This window comes from Crinia signifera, chromosome 6 (assembly GCF_055691185.1).
Source record: "Crinia signifera chromosome 6, ASM5569118v1, whole genome shotgun sequence".
Taxonomy (NCBI): domain Eukaryota; kingdom Metazoa; phylum Chordata; class Amphibia; order Anura; family Myobatrachidae; genus Crinia; species Crinia signifera.
In genome coordinates this window covers 87,173,201-87,193,327 of record NC_139222.1, presented here as the reverse complement: position 1 = coordinate 87,193,327, position 20,127 = coordinate 87,173,201, and the positions used below count along the sequence as shown (strand labels likewise).

Genomic DNA, 20,127 nt, shown 5'->3' with positions numbered 1-20,127 from the left:
GGTCACCAACCATAAGTAAAAGAGTGTGCTTGATAGTTTCTTACATTGGCCCTTGATATATTTATGACATTTACAATTTGCTTGGTGTTTTCATATTGTAATAAATTACCTGGTTATTGACGACAACATGAATGGTTCCATTGGTGGTATAAGAAGGAAGGTCACTGAGATGGAAAGTCTCATACACGACACCTTGTCCAGCAAAGGCCGCATCCCCATGGACAAGAATGGACATTACCTACAGCATTAAAACAAAGTTGCATGGTTTAGTACTGTGAGCATACACTCACCACGGTTATGTTCTGCATCGGAGAACACACCTTTTTTCCTTCGTTGTCTCCCCTATAAAACTGCTCTGCTTTGGTCTTTCCTTGAACTACAGGATCCACAGCTTCAAGGTGAGAAGGGTTTGCAACCAAAGACAGGGTGAGCTTCTTATTGGTGGCTCTGTTAATGCGCTCATGGTACATTCCCAAATGGTACTTCACATCCCCTGATCCCTGATGATCAAAGCGAATAAAGGTTAAAAGGTTTTAATCATATTTGATCTAAATTCACGCTTACTACAGGATATTAACCACAGGTTTGGTACCTTGATTCTAATCATTACTGCAGTGTATTCTTGCTTCTCCAAAAGCTTCCATTTGTTGTGTATAAGAAACTGTATATTTAATGTCCAAGTAACAGCTTCCCTTTCCCTAAATATTATCACAATGGGTGGTGCCAGTTCTGTATGGTCAACCTTACTTTGATACAAAAGTGCTAGGACTGCCCTAAGGCTGGGCACACACTATACAATATATCATTTGTGCAGCCAGAAAAATGATACATTGGCTCATGTGTATAGCTGAAAAATAACATTGGCTGTCGTCCCCACACTAGCTGCCCCTCAGATTACTTACATGGGCGAGCGGCAAAGAGTGGGGCAGAGAGCAGCAGTGCTGGGGGTCACATGCCTTCAAGTGGATGTCAGCAGCATCAGCACAGCAGGAGGTATGACCGGGAGCTGGGAAGCGACGCTGCGGCTGAAATCGGGGATGCGACAGTGTGGCCTGATGGTCTGATGGTCACAGCGTGATGGTCAGAGGTCACGCTGCGCAGGCTGCAAGCCGGGGGCAGCGTCTGAGTGGGTTCTCAGAGCGGTAACCCGTCAACTGAACATATGCCAGCTGCAGGTACTGCTGGCAATGATTTCACTACCAATTCCTGTGCCCAGACATACTAGCACAGTGATGGCGAACCTTGACACTCCAGCTGTTGTTGAACTACACATCTCAGCATGCCCTGCTACAGGTTTACTATTTGGCCATGATAAAACAGATGCAGGGCATGCTGGGATATGTAGTTCAACAACAGCTGGAGTGTCAAGGTTACCCATCACTGTCTAGCAAGTGTGTATGCACAATTTGTTGATGAAGGACAGTTAAACAATGATTGGATTGGTCGGCTGGCCCCATGTACCCAGTGTAAGTGATGTGAGGTCTGGTACACAAAGGATGGTAGAATTTGTGCAATATCATAACTTTTAAAAGAGAACAGTAGCTGCTGGCGCCTCTTAAGGATTCCAAAAAGTATAAAAGAGAAGGAAAGCCGAAAACGACCAACAATATTACAGCCAATTAACAGGAGTGTTTCTTTGGTGAGAAGAGAGCAGAACTTTCTTTTCCTAGGATGCTTTACCAACACATTGGTTATAGCATTATAGAATTGTGTGCCAAGACTTGTCTTATGTTAATCTAGTAGAATGTGACTGGAGCAGACTCAACCTACCATGTTATATAGCAAGCGGAGATAAAGCAATTTCAACCCAAGATACTTTATAAATGTTGAGATAAATACTACTGTTGCCATTTTGCATTTGTCTCATATGGAAATGTGATGCACCAATGCCATAAAATTTTCAATTTTGGCAACGTCATCTCCTTATCAACTTTTTGGAACTCCAGTATGCTTGATTCCAAAACTGGAGTAGCAGGTAACTGGTTGATCGCCATCTACTCAATCACTCTTCTGCATGATCGATCTCACTGTGACAGAAAGTCCATTATATAATGCTGGATGTCTGATGGAACCCTTCCGTCTCTGAATGGTTATTAATTATCATCACAATCCTACCATTTAAAACCTATTATATAACTAGAGTACCATAGATGCCTGGACATGATTTATACCATAGAGACGGTTTAGTTACAGTGTCTAAGGCCTGCAGATTACATTGTCCATGGTATACGATTTCTCCACAATAGATTCACACCTCTACTTTAATTTTTTAGTTTTCCATAGTGAAATGTGTTATTACTTTTAAAAAGAATTTAAGCTATCTGATGTATCATGCAGGCTTTACATACAAATAGTTATAAACCAAACCAAAAAGCTAAATCTGTTTTAAATATGCTGCTATTAATATTACTTTATAAAAAAATATCATGAACCATCCATGTTGAACACTTTAATTAAACTCAGGAATAAAAGAACCATGCATATGTCACGTAAGGAAGGCTTACCTCATCTGAAGCTTCCAGTTTGGGGTCAAACTGACAAAAGATCTGCTCTAAGTCTTTGCGTATGACATTTGCCAAAACATTTAGTCTGCCTCTGCGAAATAAAACAACAGTATAATGTGTCCCAAAGATAACCTGTATAAATCTATGATACATAAAATGTATTATCAACACTTGAGATATTTATGGGGATCCTATTAGCAGAATTACTTTACTGCTGCTATTAAGTTTGCCAGGGGGCTATCCTAATAAGTCCTGATATCGGTGTCCTCCCCCATTGACCACACCCCCATACCCGCACTTATCGGGTATCATGCTTGAGGCCCATGAAACATGTTCCCCGATATGATGACACTACTTGCAGACAATTGTATCATCAAGCACATGTCCTCTTCAATACATTTAAGGAATCTGTGACATTTCAGGAAAGTAGGGAAGTATGATATCCCTGAGTCTGAGCTGTTCTTAATCTGATGTGAAGCATAGCTAGAATAAACCTACCTATGAGGCATTCCAAGTATCACATACTCCAAACCCCTCTCACTGGACTTATCAATGATGGCTTTCAACGCTGGGATCATCACTTCACAACCTTCCAATCCAAACCTCTTCTCTGATGACCATTTGCGAGCAAGGAAGTCCTCAAACCTTTAAACACAAATAGGGTGCTATTGTATGGATGCTCTAAAATTCACCAACATGTAATACATATATTTTAAGCCAGAGATGGGAAACCTTTGGCCCTCGAGCTATTGTCAAGCTATAGCAAAACTGTAGCAGTGCATGCTGGGATGTGAAGTACATCAACAGCTGGAGGGCCAAAGGTTCTCCATTCCTTTTTTAAGCAATAGAAACGTTGGATTGAACTGCTTCTATAGATCGTGACAATGTTTTAGATACATAAAAATGATTACATCCTTCATGCAAATCAGAAGCAACACGTGCAAACAATAATGCAAAGGTGTCCGGCAACCCATAACTGACCCTAAAGGTAGGTCAGCACAATTTTTCTATTTGAATCATCTTAGCTGAGTGCTGTATCTCAAGAGGAAACATTTGGTCGGTCAACACAAGCTTCCGGAACTTGGACAATTACCAATCATTTCTTCTACTGTGCTAAGGTCAGAAACTGTATCCAGTATAGATTATGTTATATTATCCCTAGAATGGTTTCCAATCACATGGCTGACAGTATCCATGTCTACGATCAAAATGTTGACACTACATTAGAATGTCAACATGGTTGATAGTTACCCTGTTACTAGGTGAAATGTCAATATTCTGGAAATGTTATGCCACAGGGAGCTTAGGGTAAGGGTAAGGCACCAGGGGAGGTTTAGTGATTACGATTAGTGATAGTAGATAATACTTACAAAAACTGTCCCTCAGAGGCCTGACTCAGAAATGACAGTAAGAGGATTGGTGGGACCTGGAAGTCGTGCTTGAGCAGTTGGTAAAACAGGCCTAGCTCTCCAGCTGTTGTGAAACAACAAGTCTTAGCATGCCTGGCCACAGTTTTGCTATTAGGGAATGCCCAAACTGTGGCAAGGCATGCTGGAATGTGTAGTTGGAGAGCCACAAGTTGGTCAGGCCAGTGGTAGAAGGTAAGAAACCATCAGGTATGGCTGTTGACAGTTAATCATGTTAACATATCTTCAGAGCACACCTGACATGCTGATTGTTGACCATTGGGCCATGTAGACATTCTCATTCAGACCAGATGACTATTGACATGATCACTTGACAAACCATAGCGCGCCCCTAGAACAAGTATCTGGCACTCTAGAACAGTGATTTTCAACCTTTTTACCTTGTGGCACACTAAATAAGATTTTAAAATTGTGAAGGCACACCATGAGATCCCCACAGGGCAAAACATATTAGCCCCCACAGGAAAAAAAAAAACCTATTGACCTCCATATAAAAAAAACAATCACACTGGTCCCCACAGGTAACAAAAATAAAATACATTGGCCCTTTACATGAAAAGAAGAGACCAGTAAATAACAGTTAAACTGGTGGTAGCTGTAAACTGGTTTGAGCATCTCTAGATCTGGGGGCACACTTGAGAATATCTTGAGAACAGCTCAAGGCACACTAGTGTGCCACGGCACAGTGGTTGACAATAGCCCACAGATACATTTATTTGTGCAGTGGCAGTCATGCCTACAAAATATAGATTCAGTCTAGTTTAAAGCAGGCATATCCAACCTTGGCCCTCCAGCTGTTGTGAAACTACAAGTTCCATCATGCTTTGCCACAGTTTTTCTATTAGGGAACGCTAAAACTATTGCAAGGCATGCTGGGATGTGTAGTTTCACAACAGCTGGAGGGCCAAGGTTGGACATGCCTGGTTTAAAGCAATACACATTTTTTGTGATACAGTGCTGTCAACATGCAATACCTGGTAGAACGCACTAATCTCGCTAGCAGTGTTCTTTGTTCATTAGTAGTAAATTTCATTATACCCGGAGTCTCGAACTTTTGTCTGATCCACTGGCACTGCTCCACATCATTGATGAACATAAACTCCAGCCCAATGTGTTGGCAATATGAATTCTGAAAGGCAAAAGTGCAAACACAGTACACTGAGTAGGCAATGATACAATGAGATCTAAACTACTAACAGACAATGGGAATTACACTGTAGCATATTATTTTCAATTGAAAAGCAGACAGTGCGCATAAGCAGGGCAGCCGAGGGGGGGGGGAGCGGGTACTAATTACCCAGGCCCAGGCTTGCTGGAGGGGCCATGCAGGGGCCCTGGTCTGACCCCTCCCTTCCCCCTCCATCCCTCCCAGGTAGCAACAGCAGCACACTCTTCTACAGCATATGCTGTGCTGATAGCAGGCTCAGCATGAGCATCTAACTGACAGCGTGTGAGCTCATGCTGAGCCTACTGTCAGCACAGCACATGCTGTAGGTGTGTGCTGCTCCTGCTGGTGAGTTTAGAGTTTTCTTTCACCTTCCTGTAAACATTTTGGGGGTGTGGCCTAAGTGCGGGGCCACGCCCCAAAATTTTGCCAGGGCCCGACATACCTCTCGGCTGCCCTGCGTATAAGTAAGGAGTATTTTACTGTATAAATTGTAGGGGAACATTGTATAACTGATGTAGCCACATAAATGATCTACAGTAAGTATTCATAGGAACACATCACTTAGGGCCTTATTTTGGTTCATTCTTTCTGACAAAATCCTTCTTAGATGGACAAAACCATGTGCACTGCAGGGGGGGCAGATGTAACATGTGCAGAGAGAATTAGATTTGGGTGAGTAATTTTGTTTCTGTGCAGGGAAAATACTGACTGCTTTATTTTTACACTGCAATATAGATCTCACTTTGAAGTAAATCCCCACCCAAATCTAATTCTCTCTGCACATGTTACATCTGCCCCACCTGCAGTGCACATGGTTTTGCCCATCTAAGAAGGATTTTGTCAGAAAGAATGAACCAAAATAAGGCCCTTAGTTTAAACAAAGGTCAAATTCCTTCAACAACTAACCTCCAGTCTGCCAATGATTTCTCGTAGAGACAGGGTGGTTTCATTACCTCCGATGTACGTGGTAGTTGGCAGTCTGAACACTTTATCTAGATCCCCCTCATGCAAACCATAGAAACCTGTTTTAGTAAAATAGAGAAAGAATTGTATAAGTTGGCTAATCATTCTATCCCATTAAACCTGGACAGTCATGAATTATACAGGTTCTGTGGCTGGCTGCATTTCAGCTAGTTTCAATCAGCCTTAGAACATGTGTGCAGTAATTCATGAGCATCCCATTTTAAAGGGACAGTATGGAAAGCCTGTGTGTATTGATATAAGGCAGGAAAGAAACCACAGCAAGCCATGCAATCTGGGTAAAGTGATCTCCAGTCATTTATAAAATCACAAAAATGAGGATCATGCCCATTAGAAACATGCATTTTTTTATATTGGTAACAGAACATGGTGGCAAGATCAGCTACCAATTTCGGCTTAGAAAGGACATAAAGCAGGATTGCGCAGTAAGTATATAGGTGAAATGAAAGGTAATCCTTTAATTCAAGGATTTAAACAATAATGACAGCCTCTTGCTCTAGAAGTTTGGGTGTGGATCAAGGGGTCGACAGTGTCTAGGTCAACCCCAATAGGTCGACATGGAAAAAAGGTCAACATGGAAAGTTGGAGATTGACAAAAGGTTGATACAAGAAGGTCGAAGGGAAAAAAGGTACAAACATGAAAGGGTTGTAAAGTTTAAAAAAAAATGTTGGTGTCAACGTTGACACCTGTCATCATGGATCCCCACAATTAGTGTATCGCTTCACTCTCCATGCTTCAGGCCAGAAGCCTTGCTCCACCACTGCCGCACTCGGCTCAATTTACCATTCCCAATTGTAGCCACGTGGATTGTAAAGCATGAAATAGTCCAGAAAATGTTAAAAAAAATTGAAAAACTCATGTGCGTCTTCTCATGTGTGGACATTGGCATGTCGACCAGGTGCATGCTGACTTGTCCACCTGTCACTGACGGCCTGGTGCTTGTGGACCTAAACACTGTCAACCTATCACACGGACACCGTAAGTTTCCAGTTGGACTACATAGATGTTGCTGTATGATGCTGAATACCGCTCTTAACATGCCTGGAATATTAATATCGGCTTCAGTGCAGTTATGTGCATGTGGCAGGGGGCAGGACGGAATTTTAAAAGTACTAGCACAGGTTCCCAGCTTTATAAATCAAGGACAGGGAGGGAGGAAAGAAGGAAACATGTAAGGTCAACGTCTAATGGAAGCTGACTGAGTTTGACAGTTTAAATACACTGTGAATAACTGTTCTCTTAAAACCCTGCACAAGACGATCAATATTTGGACGACTATGCTCACAGCTTCTGTATTTAAAATAATGAAGATAATAAGCAGAGATGACACAGCGTGGATTCAATTACCAGAAAATGTACAGTAACATTCTGCAAAGATGACTCCACAAACTGTGATGTATGTTGGAGGCAGTGTAACGCAGAACGTACAAATTAAGGAAATATTCAACTGACCCTGATGAGATACAACCCATTAAATGGTAACTTGTGTTCCAGCTGTGTATTTTCATCAATAATTAATTGGTTGTGTTGCAATAGGACATCCAAGGCCGGTTGTGCAAAGGGAGTACATAAAAAAACCCAAACAACTCACATTTGTACAGTGTAAAGCTAAAAGTGTCATGTTAAAGAGAGTTAATCCAAAAGGCTAAAATGTACCGTCATTTTTATTCACCTGAAATTAATAAAACATATATGTCATGTTCTAGATATGTACAATGACTTACCAACCTAAGCAGTAAAACTATACGTCAACTCATTTATCATAAACAAAAAAAAAAAATAGATTAAAAGTGGGTAAAATGAAAAACTACGAAGTTCCTTGAAGCATTGTAAACAGCTGGAGTTCATTAATCCCGGGCTTTATAATGTGCTATACCTTTCACATGCTGCAGATCATCCACCTCTGTCTGACAGATGCAATACCTTACACTCAGAAACACAGCCATCAATCAGTCACACAGACTTCTGAGAATGAGACAGTTCAAAACCCTGAGAAATAATAGGAAGCAGCCTACGAAAGCCCCAGGTATTTTGAAAGATTTTTTTTAATAACCAGGAATCCCCCCCCCCCCCCCTGCTCACTGCTCACTGCACTCCTCTTCTGCGGGGGGCTGAGGATGGGAGCTCTACATGCGACCATCCCCGGTCCCCACCAGAAGTCTATGAGCAGCGGCAGTGGGCATCTCTTTGCACAATATAGAGGCTTATTTTCACAAGTTACCTGCGAGCAAAATCACAATTGTGCATGTACCTCTCAATCAGGTTCTCAGTTACATGTATTTTCCAAAAATATGGTAAGCCACATCAAGGAGTCTCTGTTGTGGTGGTCCTACATGCCATGACAATAGCACCACTTTGAATCGTAGATAAATAAATAGAATATGCAATTAAACCATCCAGATACACAATAGGGAACAGGAAAAGTAATCGTAGGTACACAGATAGTCTAGGTATGAAACAATTTATTTCTGTATTTCTAAATTGAGAGCCAACTCACCTGAGGCATCCCAGGATCCTTTATTATGGCACTACAGGAATTAGCATAGACTCCAAATACTGATCTTGTACATGGTTCTCAGAACAGTGATACACAGAATGGAAGTTGCTCAATCAATTTATTGGCTCATTATGGATGCATGTAAGGAATGGGTTAATCTACACTAGTCAGAACAAAATAGAAAGAACAAAATAAATCCCCAGGAACACTGTAATGGACCAGCCAAGTGAGTTGGTTCTAACTTCGGTATACATATATATATGAACCAAAGTGGTGATATATCATGTAGTATAGGGCCGGCAGCACAGAACAGCATTGACACAGCTTGCCATAGATTTGTGTAAATGTATGTAACCAAGTCCTCTGCATTTATTATAATGTAGGAGTCAAGTCACTTTAGCTGGCCCATTGCAGTGTGTTGAGCTGAGGGAATTGGTTGCATGCACCAGTGATGGGCCAATAAAACTAATTGAGATTTATAAAAAGGATGTCCGTGTTCCCACAAACCATAGGTTTCTAGCTACAACATATCCACATACTGTATATAAACTAATAGAAGCAGCCATTAGGGCACACTGAACAACAAAAAGACAAAACAAGCCAGAATTACTTCAGATGCAGCTACAGTTCAAAGAAATTCAATTTATTGGTATACAGATTATCCCAATTATTGTTATAGTGGCTTATTCTGAGTCTGATGCAATGCAAATGGTCATATACTTTAAGTCACATGACACATGTCCTATTGTGTCCCAGAACAGATTGAGCCGCACTTACTCTAGAATGTAATCGGGAGTTCCTGGGTAATAGCAGATGTAGCTAAATAAACACACAAAGATATTCAATCTAAATGGTGTGGTATGGCAGCGGCGTCACTTACTTGACTGACACCTGTGGCAAAAACCATGTTCACGCTGTAGGCGCCCCAATATTAAAGAGGTCTCATGGGGAGGAAACCTGTCTTTGAAGCCCCCATGTCAGTAGGGTGGTCCCAGAGATGTGGCCTGCCCCTGGAAAATGTCTGTTTCCGGTCACTGAGCAGGAGACATCATTTTGTGGTCACCCAACTGCCGGTGCTGAAGGCGCTCACAGCCGGGCCCTGCACATGCGCATTAGCGAAAATACCCGTGCACAGTAGTCCACCATCAAAAGAGGGGCTGAATTCGGACCGTTGTGTGCAGGTCTGAATCGTCCCCTTGGTGTGGATTCAGATGCACAGGTGTACACCAGAGCAAGGGCTTAGACTAGCATTAGCACAAAGTTGCAAGTGTGACTGTCCAAAAAAAACCAGTACAGTCTCTTTATTCATATAAGGGACAAAATATAATATGGTGCACGTTTACCAAAAATTGCAGAAGTGGTAGTGTGCGATTTGTGGTAAAAAATTGCACATTTTGCACCCCATAAAAAAATCACACTTTAAAAAATCGCATCCAGAGGTTTTCTCATAGAAAACTTCAAGATCGCAAATGTAATATGGATTTTTCGCACCCCAATCTTTACCCAGAATCACAAGAAAAATAGACCTGCCTCAGGCAGGCGAGATTGACATCAGATTGCATTTCCCAAATACGGGGGAACAATTGACTGGGGTCCACCCGTATTTAGGAAACCAGCACCAGGCGGTTGGACTGGTCCTGGTTCCAAAAGTACAGGGTACAAAGAATAGGGGTCCCCTATATTTTGGAACCAGCACCAGGCTCAAATAGCCTGTGATGTAATGCCACAGCCGGGGGACACTTTTTATACAAAGTAACCTGTCATCATAGTAACACTCTGGCTGGTCAGCCCTGGACAGGGTCTCTGGGGTCCATACAGGGTTCAAGCCCGGGGCTGTCCCTGGCACCACGGAGCTGCGAGCGGCAGGCTGATTTTGGGGGTGTAAAAATTAAAAAAAAAAAATTAACACTGGTGGTGCTGGTTACAAAATATGGGGGACACCTATACTTTTCACCCCTGTATTTTTGGAACCAGGACCAATCTAAGAACCCAATGCTGGTTTCTTACAAATAGGGGGGAACTCCAGTTAATCTCCCCCCCCCCCTGGAAAACCAGGACCAGCCCAAAGGGTGCTGATCCTGTTTTTTTCTTAAATATTACCAAAAAAAATCGTACACTCCTGTTACTTTAAAAGACAAAAATATTGCAAATTTACATTACTGAAATTGAGATTACATCTCGCCAAAGAGGTACTTGGTGAAGGTTCATAAACAAACATAGTGATTGGACTGTAACTGAGTTATCTGAGAGATCTGTGGCTGCATCTGTAGATAATGACAATCAATACAGGTGATGAATCTATAGCATTGCAAAAGTGTGTGAAATTTTAAATGTTATCCATATACTGTACATTAATCTACACAAAGCACAAAAAAGTACAAAGTACAGATGTGTCCTCAAACATCTTTGCAGCAGTTGTGCCAAACAGCCCCCTTTGACATGCCAGGTCCCATGAGACTGCTAGCACCGGGGAGGACACAATGCAACTGAAACACAATGGGAGACTGATGAATAATTTGATATGACACTTTTATATCTGTGAGCAACTGAGTCTCTGAATGGGTATATGGAGTGCTAAAATGTAGCAGAAGCAGCTTTTGTTCCCCAACACACTTTCTGTTCTCCACCATATACAGACTCAGTCACACACAATATACAGGTGTGGCACATCAAATTAATAAGTTTACTGGTGTGTCTTAGTCACAATGCATTGTGACTAGGACATGGTTTGAGTAAAAAGGGCGCCAGATGTTACTATAGTTTCGCAGGACCTGTTAGCTCACTGAGGGGCGTATTGAGGCTGGATATATGAGGAACACATCTGGTAAATAAGGCACAATGACGAGACATAAAGCCAGCAAATGACCGCTATCTTCCAACAGGTGAAGGCAATCTACAGCCTTAAGTTCTCACCCAGTTTATCAATAGTAGTGATAAGATCAGATGGAACAAAAGAGTCCAAATCTGCATCCAAGATTCCAAGAGGGTCCAGCTGAGCCACATGATGTCCACGGATCTGTCCGATTTGAAGTGGTAAGCCAAAGAAAAAGAAAAACCACAAGAAATCACCTAAGATGTCAAAATAAATTGCTCACCAATGCTTGTGTGTCCCACTGCGTCTTCATCCATCGAATCATCAAAAAAGACTTCATTAATTCCTAACGGATCCAAACTTGCATCATGGTGCCCTCTGGTCTGCAAGTAAGGACAAGACTGCTGGCTCAAGCTACTGTGGTCTAGAGCTTTAACTTAAGTTGGTACAACGTTCCTTCCATAGTTCAATACATACTGCATTTTACAAATGTCACATTTGCTGATATTTTTAATTTTATTTCCAGGGGAACGGCTTTTTGGCTGTGTAACTAAGCAGGCCATAAATATTCAGTGGTTGTCTTGGTACAACACAGAACACATAAATCTCTGCTACCTACCACGTATTTGATGTAAGATTTTTTGGCTATTTTGACTTCTCTTCAAAGAATAAAAAGGTATAAAACCCAAATGAATGAGAAAACATAAAAAAAAAAAATCTGTAAAAAGTTTTTTCTTTAATGTGCATTCATTTTATGACATTGTACCAATGTACTGTACAATGCTAGACAATCGGCATTCAAAACTTATATGGAAACAAATGATACTGTACACTCTTCTCCATACTATGCTACTTTAATAATCAGAGATCAGTAGCATGTCCCCTCCTTTTCTGCCTGGAACATCCAAAAATGGTCTACACTGACTGGAGGTTCTCAATTAAAACTAGAAGCCTCCCTCTTACAAAACATGTAATCAGTGTGGGTATATCTGCTGTGGTTGTCAATCCTGAAGGACTGCATTTAATGATGGGTCTTTGTACTGTGCACAGTGTGTGGCTTACAACTTTTTTGCAGTAAAATGTATGTAATGTACAGTGTCTGATTAACCACAAGGCTGGAGGGGGAAGGCTTGCAGGTGAAAGCAATAGAATATAATTCAGGCCTAGTTTATTCTATGCTTCTTAGCGAACATCTGCTCTGATGTACTGTGGGGGGCAAAGTTCTTAAGTTGGCTGCCAGATGACTGTGCCAAAGTAACCTACTGATGGAACCATTACTTTATATACATTGTGGTACAACACCAGCTGTTCAGCCTAAAGCCAAAGCCTCCTTCACATGCCACAAGCATTAAAACCCCAATTGCCAATTGTATAACCTTTGTTACATGCCCATACATGTGTGCAGAATTAGAATTACAATGTCCAAATTATGGCTCAATTCTTGAATTCCTGGTGAACACTGGCTTTACATCGATCTCCAATATTCCAATATGGTTCACCTTTCTGGATCAGGGATTACACCATAAAGGAATTTCATTGGACATACAGAAATTGAGCTATAATTTGGACATTTTGGATTTAATACACCCCAATAGGTCCCATCTTTTCTTTATTGTATCCGGTGTTGTTGGAGGGGATACTACAAGTACCCTGCTGCATCCTAGTGGTGCGCAGACACTTTGTCCTTTTATTTCCTGATAATGTAACAGTTCATTGCCCAGGACTGAACCCACCCTTTGGATGAATCTGCAATTGGTCTGGGCCACATAAAGGAGTAAAGGCCCATACACACTGGATGATTTTGAGCTGAAAGAAGCTCACTTTTACCGTTTGAGCTACGTTATGGTTAAAAAGCCACACAGTGTGTACGGCCTGGTGATGAGCGGTTAGCGCTGCTGTGCGCTCCTGCATCATGGCCGGTCGTCACCGTTCATCTGCTGGTATTACCGAGTGCACAGCTTTCCATAGTGTCCTGCTATGGAAAGCCGGCCACCCAAAGTGTGCGCTGAGCGATTTTCACCATCATAGCTGTAAATACACGCTGCGCAAAAACGCCTGTTCTGTCCTCCACCTAAGTGTGCTCCACGCTGCTGTACTAGGAGCCGCTGCTCTGCTGCCTGTCTTGGTTGGGGCACCTGTGTTTCACATCACCAATGCAGCCTGGATATAAGGTGCCCACACACTAGAAAGATCTGCGATCGTAAGATGGGCGCATAAATTAGCCTTAAAATCTTTTGTCCATCCTGGACAAAAGATTTCAGGCAAGCGCACATCTTTACCAAAGATTTTTCTTAAGATCCTGTGTGCGTTCCTATGGATCTTTTGTTAAATCTTCTGCTCTTTCGTGTAGCATGTAACATCAGAAGATTGAGCTAAAGATCCACGGGATCGCGCATCGGACCGATAGCGGCCGATTTTCGACCGATTATCGGTAAACATCGGACAATATATTGGCCGATTTATCGGAAATCGGCCCAAAAAATCGTTCTAGTGTGTGGGCACCTTAAGTCCCACAGGGTCTTGGAGCCTGCTAGATTGCTCTTTTCAGCTTGACTGCTACTTCTCCCGTCTACTCCCAAGGATCTGGTGTGCTGGACTCTCTTGGCTTCACTGGTGAGGAGATACATGTTTTCTACCATCCTTGCTAGTCTAATCTACAGTTCAGTGCTACCCTTTTTATCCAGCTGGATCCTTGTTCTTTTGGATTGTTCTGGACCCATGTTGCTACCCTGAAGCCCTGATCTCTACTGAAGTTATACATTTTATTAAATATACTTACCTCCCATTGTAGACTGATATATTCTCTGTTCCAGATGTCTCCTGTTTTCCCAACCCTTCTGTAGGAACCATGGAACAATCCATTCAAGCCATAATCACCTCGGGACAGAGGGTGGGGATCCTGCCTGCTGATTTACCTCTTCTGTGTCAGGATACAGTATGCAAGGATTTGGATTGCTGGGCCTGGGGACTGTATTGCCCCTTTTGTGTCGTGTAAAGCTTTTGTACTTGCTCAGCTGGTTTCCTTGAACCTCCAGATGAGGGTACATCGGCACAGAGTACAATGTTTGTCTGACAGCCAGGTTTCCTGCTCCATATTGACTTTTATTCAACTATAAGTAGTTATAGAAGGCTGTAACAGTTTAGTTGATTTTTTCTCTGTGGAGGGGGTCCAATCTGTCTTGGATGGCAGGCCTCAGGCTGGGATGATTATGCTTGATTTCCATTGGTGTACCTGAATTATTACCCATGTTTGACACTGTTTGCCTGTATTTATGATTTTTTAATATCAGTGTGTATTTTTTTAAGCTTCTTTCATTATTTGATAATACTTATCTCCTGTACTTTGCTATTCCTTTCTTTTGAATTCTATTTGAATGTTCCCCCATTGTCATATCCTGTCAATGTCATTTTTATATATGTTAATAATTAAATGACAGTATCATCATGGCTTCTGTTTATTGTTTTGAGGAGTATTTTTAGTGCACCTTAGAACCTGCTCTGGATATACCATGCCCTAAGGTAAATGGGAAACTTTACTCCATATGTCTTTTGGGCTGGGGGTAGAGGGGTCAGGTAGTGTAATATAATTAGGATGAAGATGCAGTAATACCCTACAGGGTTAGGGAATTGTGTGTGGGGGGGGGGGGGGGGGGGGGGTTGTAACATAGCCTGTCCTTGTTATATATAATGGAAAGTGTATTAGGTTTGTGTATTTTAGTTTTCTTAATATTCTTCATGTGTAAGTTTGCTTTAGGAATGTTTGATAGTGACAGGTTCATATTGCGATGGTTCGATTGGTGTTGGGTTGTCTCCCTATATGTATGTGCGTGTGTACTCTTGTTTATTCTGAATGCTATTAAAAATTGTGGGTGTTAAATTCATAATTGCAGCAATAAACACAATTTAAATGGTTTTAATAGTGTGATACAAAATGTTGATATATTCCTAAAATCTAAGGACCCATTAAAAGTCCATTTAACCTAAAGTACAAGATGGGTAAGAGATTATATATCATTTATATATATCCTGTCTGCAGTCCCATTGAAGGAAATTGTACACAGCCTCAAAGACTACTTTTTAAGAAAATGAGAAATAATGGAACTACAAAGCAGATGTAAATATAATGCAAAAAATGTTAAGTTCTGTTGAGGAATAGAAACATATTAGGGCAGTAACCAAAAAAAAAAAAAAAAAACACAGCAAAAAATGTAAATGTAAGAGGTTGGCTACATTGTGTATATAAACAGCTGTATCTACATATATATATTTAAATGATCTAATATGGATAAAGAAACCAAAACACTTTACCAGTAAAATCCATGTCTCTTAAATGTATGGGGGACACTGGAGTACACTGGTGGCATGTAGAGCCTGACCCTTTAAATCTTAGTTGATTTAAATGAGGCGCCTCCCAATTTGTATCCTGCCTTAGCAAAGTTCAACCAAGCCCAATCAGAGATGGAGATGAGGAAGGATTAGAAAAGTAAAACATCCCCCGGCCAAGTGATGGAACGCATCACAACAAAAAATAAATATCCAAACTGCTAGAACCTAAAAATGTACAAAATAACTAAACTCAGCAGTACAAGTAGCATCACAGTGAAATCATGGAATCGGAAAAAGTGGAAAAAAAATATACAGTTTCCTCCTAAATCCACTGGGAGACACAATAGTACAATGAGAAAGCCAAAAAGGCATTCCTCACAGTCACTGGTTGGTCCTGAGCAAGGTAAGCATGCCAGTCAACCACACTTGTGAGAACCACACTTGTGACAAACAACTTGTTATTTTGCGTAAGGCTGAAGTGAAGGAAACATTAACCTAAAAGGGAATAGAAAATATGAGCAGAGGAATCTCCACTGGAAACCACCACAAAAGGTTGATGGATGTGGCACTTTGAGAAGACCTTCGGCAAGAAGGAGCATTTAGTATTGATCTCTACCCAGTCATCATGAAAACCAGATAGGGAGAGAAACATGAAAAGTTGCTTAGTGTAGATAAGACAATCTATAGGAGAAAACCAGCTTTACAAGTAAAATATTTGATGTCCTCTGAGTGAAGCAGTTCAAAAAGAGCCAATTGCAAAAAAATTGAACACAAGAATAAAGCCCCACAGAGCTGTTGGAGGGAAAAATAGGGGTTGGAGATAAGACCACATGTATAAACTCAGGAAGCCAGGTTATGCGGCACTAGAAAAAAATGGAAAGTGACAAAGCCTGCACCATCAGGGATCCGAGGTGCATATCTGCATTCAGACCTGCCTAAAGAAGACGAGGAACACGAAAGGAACTCAACCTGCTCAACAAGTCACATACTTTACATTTAGCCTCCCTGCATGTTAAACAGCCTTTTTAATTGCACCATGTCATGTGGCCAAATGGAATACTGTAGCTTCCATATAGGACAGCCATGTGGGATGACGACTGAACTTTAAAAAAAGCCTCAATCATTTACTAGGCAAAACTATGCCTTGTAAATGGCTGCTCCTTTAAAAAAACCTTAGAGTTCGGCCACCATCCTGCACGTCCGACGAACTCGGAGCCTATTACATTTGGACACTGGTGTGGCTCGGTAGTGCTGACTGCCTTTTTGTTCAACTTTTCAATTAAAAAGCATTTTATTCGAAAAAACACCACTATAATAAGTGGTGAAGCTCTGCTGCATGGAGGGCAGAGCCACATGAAGCTTGTGATACAGAGAAGATGTAAGTCTGCATCAGACATGCATTTCAAAGGGGAGGACCACCAGTCCCTGACACTTGCTGCCTCTTCGTTTCTGCACAAAGCAACGATTTACAGCGGGGAAGAGCTTGCAGGGCGGTACGACATGTTCGTAATTGCTGGACAGGCCCCAAGAGTGACAAATAGGGTGTTTAAAGAGACCACACCCCATCACGAGCAGCTGAGCGCCTTCATGAAAAAATCACCTCCTTACTGGCCAGCCCCTTGACCGCAGTTCACCCTTGCTTGAACTGTACACTACCATCTATACCCCAGTGTACTTCTGTGTCCCATGGATAAAGGAGTAAATACCATTTAACCCACATAGAAGAATAAGTTTAACTCTTTGTTTCAATATGTAGACTTGTATACAGTATTAGAACATACCTGGTATGCCCTGATTAATGACTGCACTGCCAGGTGGTCCTCCACCAGCTTTTCAGTTTTAGCTGACCCAATAGCAAGACCATCTCTTTGAATCAGCATAACTTTGTTTTGTCTCTCAGCTACGTTAGCTAGTTGATGTGCTTCTCTGGGAGAGACCTCAGCATCAGCATTACGGAAGAAAGCATCCCAAGACTATATAAAAAAAAAAGGAGAAAAATATTAATGTTAGTGTTAGGTCCTTAACCAGTACCACAGTGTACCTGGAAGGTGGACTCAGCAACATTTAATGTGAAGTACATTGCATAAATTGTTTTCAGATGATCCTTTAGTTTAAGAAAGTATTTCAACCAAATCACCATTGCTTGTAAATGCTAAGGGGCAACTAAAATGTATTTTAATACAGACTTATTGGGAAGCTATAAAATGTGTTGTAAAACTCTCCATTATTAAAATGATGCAAGGGAAAAAATGCAAGAGCATTACTGGAGACATTTCAAAGTCAGGTCATAAAGGACTTTAATGTAATACTGTATCTGGAACTGCAATGCATTAAGATAATTAAATTGATAATGGTAATGCACCTATACAATAAAATTAAGGATATTTTTAAAAGATGGACATTTCTATTTTCATAGATGTATAAATACACAATAACAATATAACGAAAAAAAAAAAAATATATCTCTACACAAAATATACAATTGAACCATTTGTATTTTATGTTAGAACATTATCTTTGCTGAGCTTACGATACCTCTTCAGTCTTATTCTTACTAAAGGCAAACACACACCTTAAGTGGGTTTCCAGTTGACAAAAATTAAATGAAATGGTCAGATCATAGTAAGCCCAATTATTGGTGGTGATGTTTCATAGTATTGACTATTTAATTTAATTGTGTGGTTTATTAATTTAAGATGAACCTATTCAAAATAACACTGGGGTATTTTTAGAGCTATTATTCGTGTAGATGAGTTGGGGATGTTTATTTTATTATTTGTGAATACTAATTGTTTGAAATTTGGGAGAAAATAGGTAAATTTAATAAAAGTGAAAGCTATTCTAATCTCTTAAAATGTTGATTACTATACACTTAAGGTCTTATTCTGATTCCTCTGCCCCCCGTGCATTCGCACGGGGGAGCGATGTTTGGCATCTGTGCATGCGCATATGCAAATGTCGGGTGCAAACGGGAGCGGCAAACTTGCAACCATCTAATGATTTGGTCCACCCCCCAAAGGCTGTGAATGGATGTTTATGCAAAACATCCATTCGCAGCCGTGCAGGTGATCCCGAAACATCGGTCCCTGGTGTGAATAAGCCAGGGACTGAACAGACCAGAATTACCCCCTTTGAACAATCAGTCAAGAGGTATGACGAGTTTTGGTCATGAAGTTGGAGTGCATGCAGCTTTGTCTATGTATTTGATTAGAATGGGATAGGGAAGGAAATAAGCCTAGAATGATCTACAGTAGTCATGCACAACCTTATTTTTTAACCATTAATTTTCTGCACCCAATGCAGAGGACAGTGGTTGTATTTACTCCTTGGGGTGGGTCTAGACAGAGAAGGCAGGAAGCCTAACAGCCAATCAAATTAGCTGCCATGAACCCATCTTTGCAGAGCTCTCAGTCTTTATAATGTAATTATTATATAGCGAGATTGCCAATATGCGCTTTCCCACTCAATGCTCTAGTTATACTCCGACAGGCAGACTAAGCCAAAGCTTCTAGCCCAGGTAAGTATTTTTTTTTTAATGGATCTAAACAGGTCATCATTATTAATGTTATGATACACGGAATTATTAAGTAAGCCAAACTTAGTTCAACAAGATTAAAGCAATTACAGAGTTATGCTTGGTTTACAGTATACAATGGCTGCTTTCTGTTGCATTTTATTATAATTTCCATAGTCATTACCAGATTGGGACTTAAAAGCAAACTTTTGAATCGAAAGCACAGTCCCATATTTCTGTACATGTGTAACCTGTGTAAAAAAATCTTAGGGTTTCAAAGTGGATACATAGAAAAAAAAAATCTTTATAAATTGCATTGCAAGCTAAAAGAAATGCCGAGGTTCTCCAACATGATACTTCCTGTCCTAAACCTTTATGGTTCAGTCTATAAAAACTTGTACAGTAGTTCCGGGCGTTTCATATCCAATAAATGGGAGGAACATGGAATGTGAATTATGAAAACTGCTCTGCACAGTTATAAAACAATCAGACCCGCTGCCAGATGTGAAGTTACATTACGGCTCTAGTTAGTCAGTTGGTCAGGTGACAAGTAATAAAAAAAGACTGTTGGTGTTGGTTATTTCAACATTTTATAACTAAACTGCATTCTAAAGACTCTCTCTCTCACACAGTTTTGCATACAGCAGAAGGAAATAAAGTTTTGAATTGGTTTTAGCTGGTAAACCTGGGATCCATCACGTGCTATATTATGGTAACATTATAGCATGTAGCCTCATGTTAGAAAGCCCTTCTAGTCAATTGGTAGTGCCAGGCATTTTTTTTCCAACTTTTTTGTTTAAATAGAGTTGTATTTGCAAAACAGAGTAAATAGGACACGCAGCAGCTTCTGCTGATTAAAATGGATTAAAATGTGGCATGTCTATATTCAGTGTGTGA

At 40.9% G+C, this 20,127-nt stretch overlaps 1 protein-coding gene across 2 annotated transcripts in view; it reads right to left on the bottom strand.

The window, feature by feature from the left end:
• OGDHL (oxoglutarate dehydrogenase L) overlaps positions 1-20,127 on the bottom strand; it is a 97,808-nt gene that overhangs the window by 56,918 nt on the left and 20,763 nt on the right. Inside the window, exons 3-10 of one of the 2 annotated variants that reach the window (XM_083146378.1) lie at positions 17,498-17,689; positions 11,674-11,773; positions 6,006-6,121; positions 4,906-5,060; positions 3,003-3,149; positions 2,505-2,595; positions 321-500; positions 110-238 (exon numbers count right to left, since the gene is read on the bottom strand). In XM_083146378.1, coding sequence (XP_083002504.1) covers positions 110-238; positions 321-500; positions 2,505-2,595; positions 3,003-3,149; positions 4,906-5,060; positions 6,006-6,121; positions 11,674-11,773; positions 17,498-17,689 — 1,110 coding nt within the window. Of the gene's footprint in view, positions 1-109; positions 239-320; positions 501-2,504; positions 2,596-3,002; positions 3,150-4,905; positions 5,061-6,005; positions 6,122-11,491; positions 11,595-11,673; positions 11,774-17,497; positions 17,690-20,127 lie in introns of both variants that reach the window. The other variant, XM_083146377.1, reaches the window with a different exon arrangement.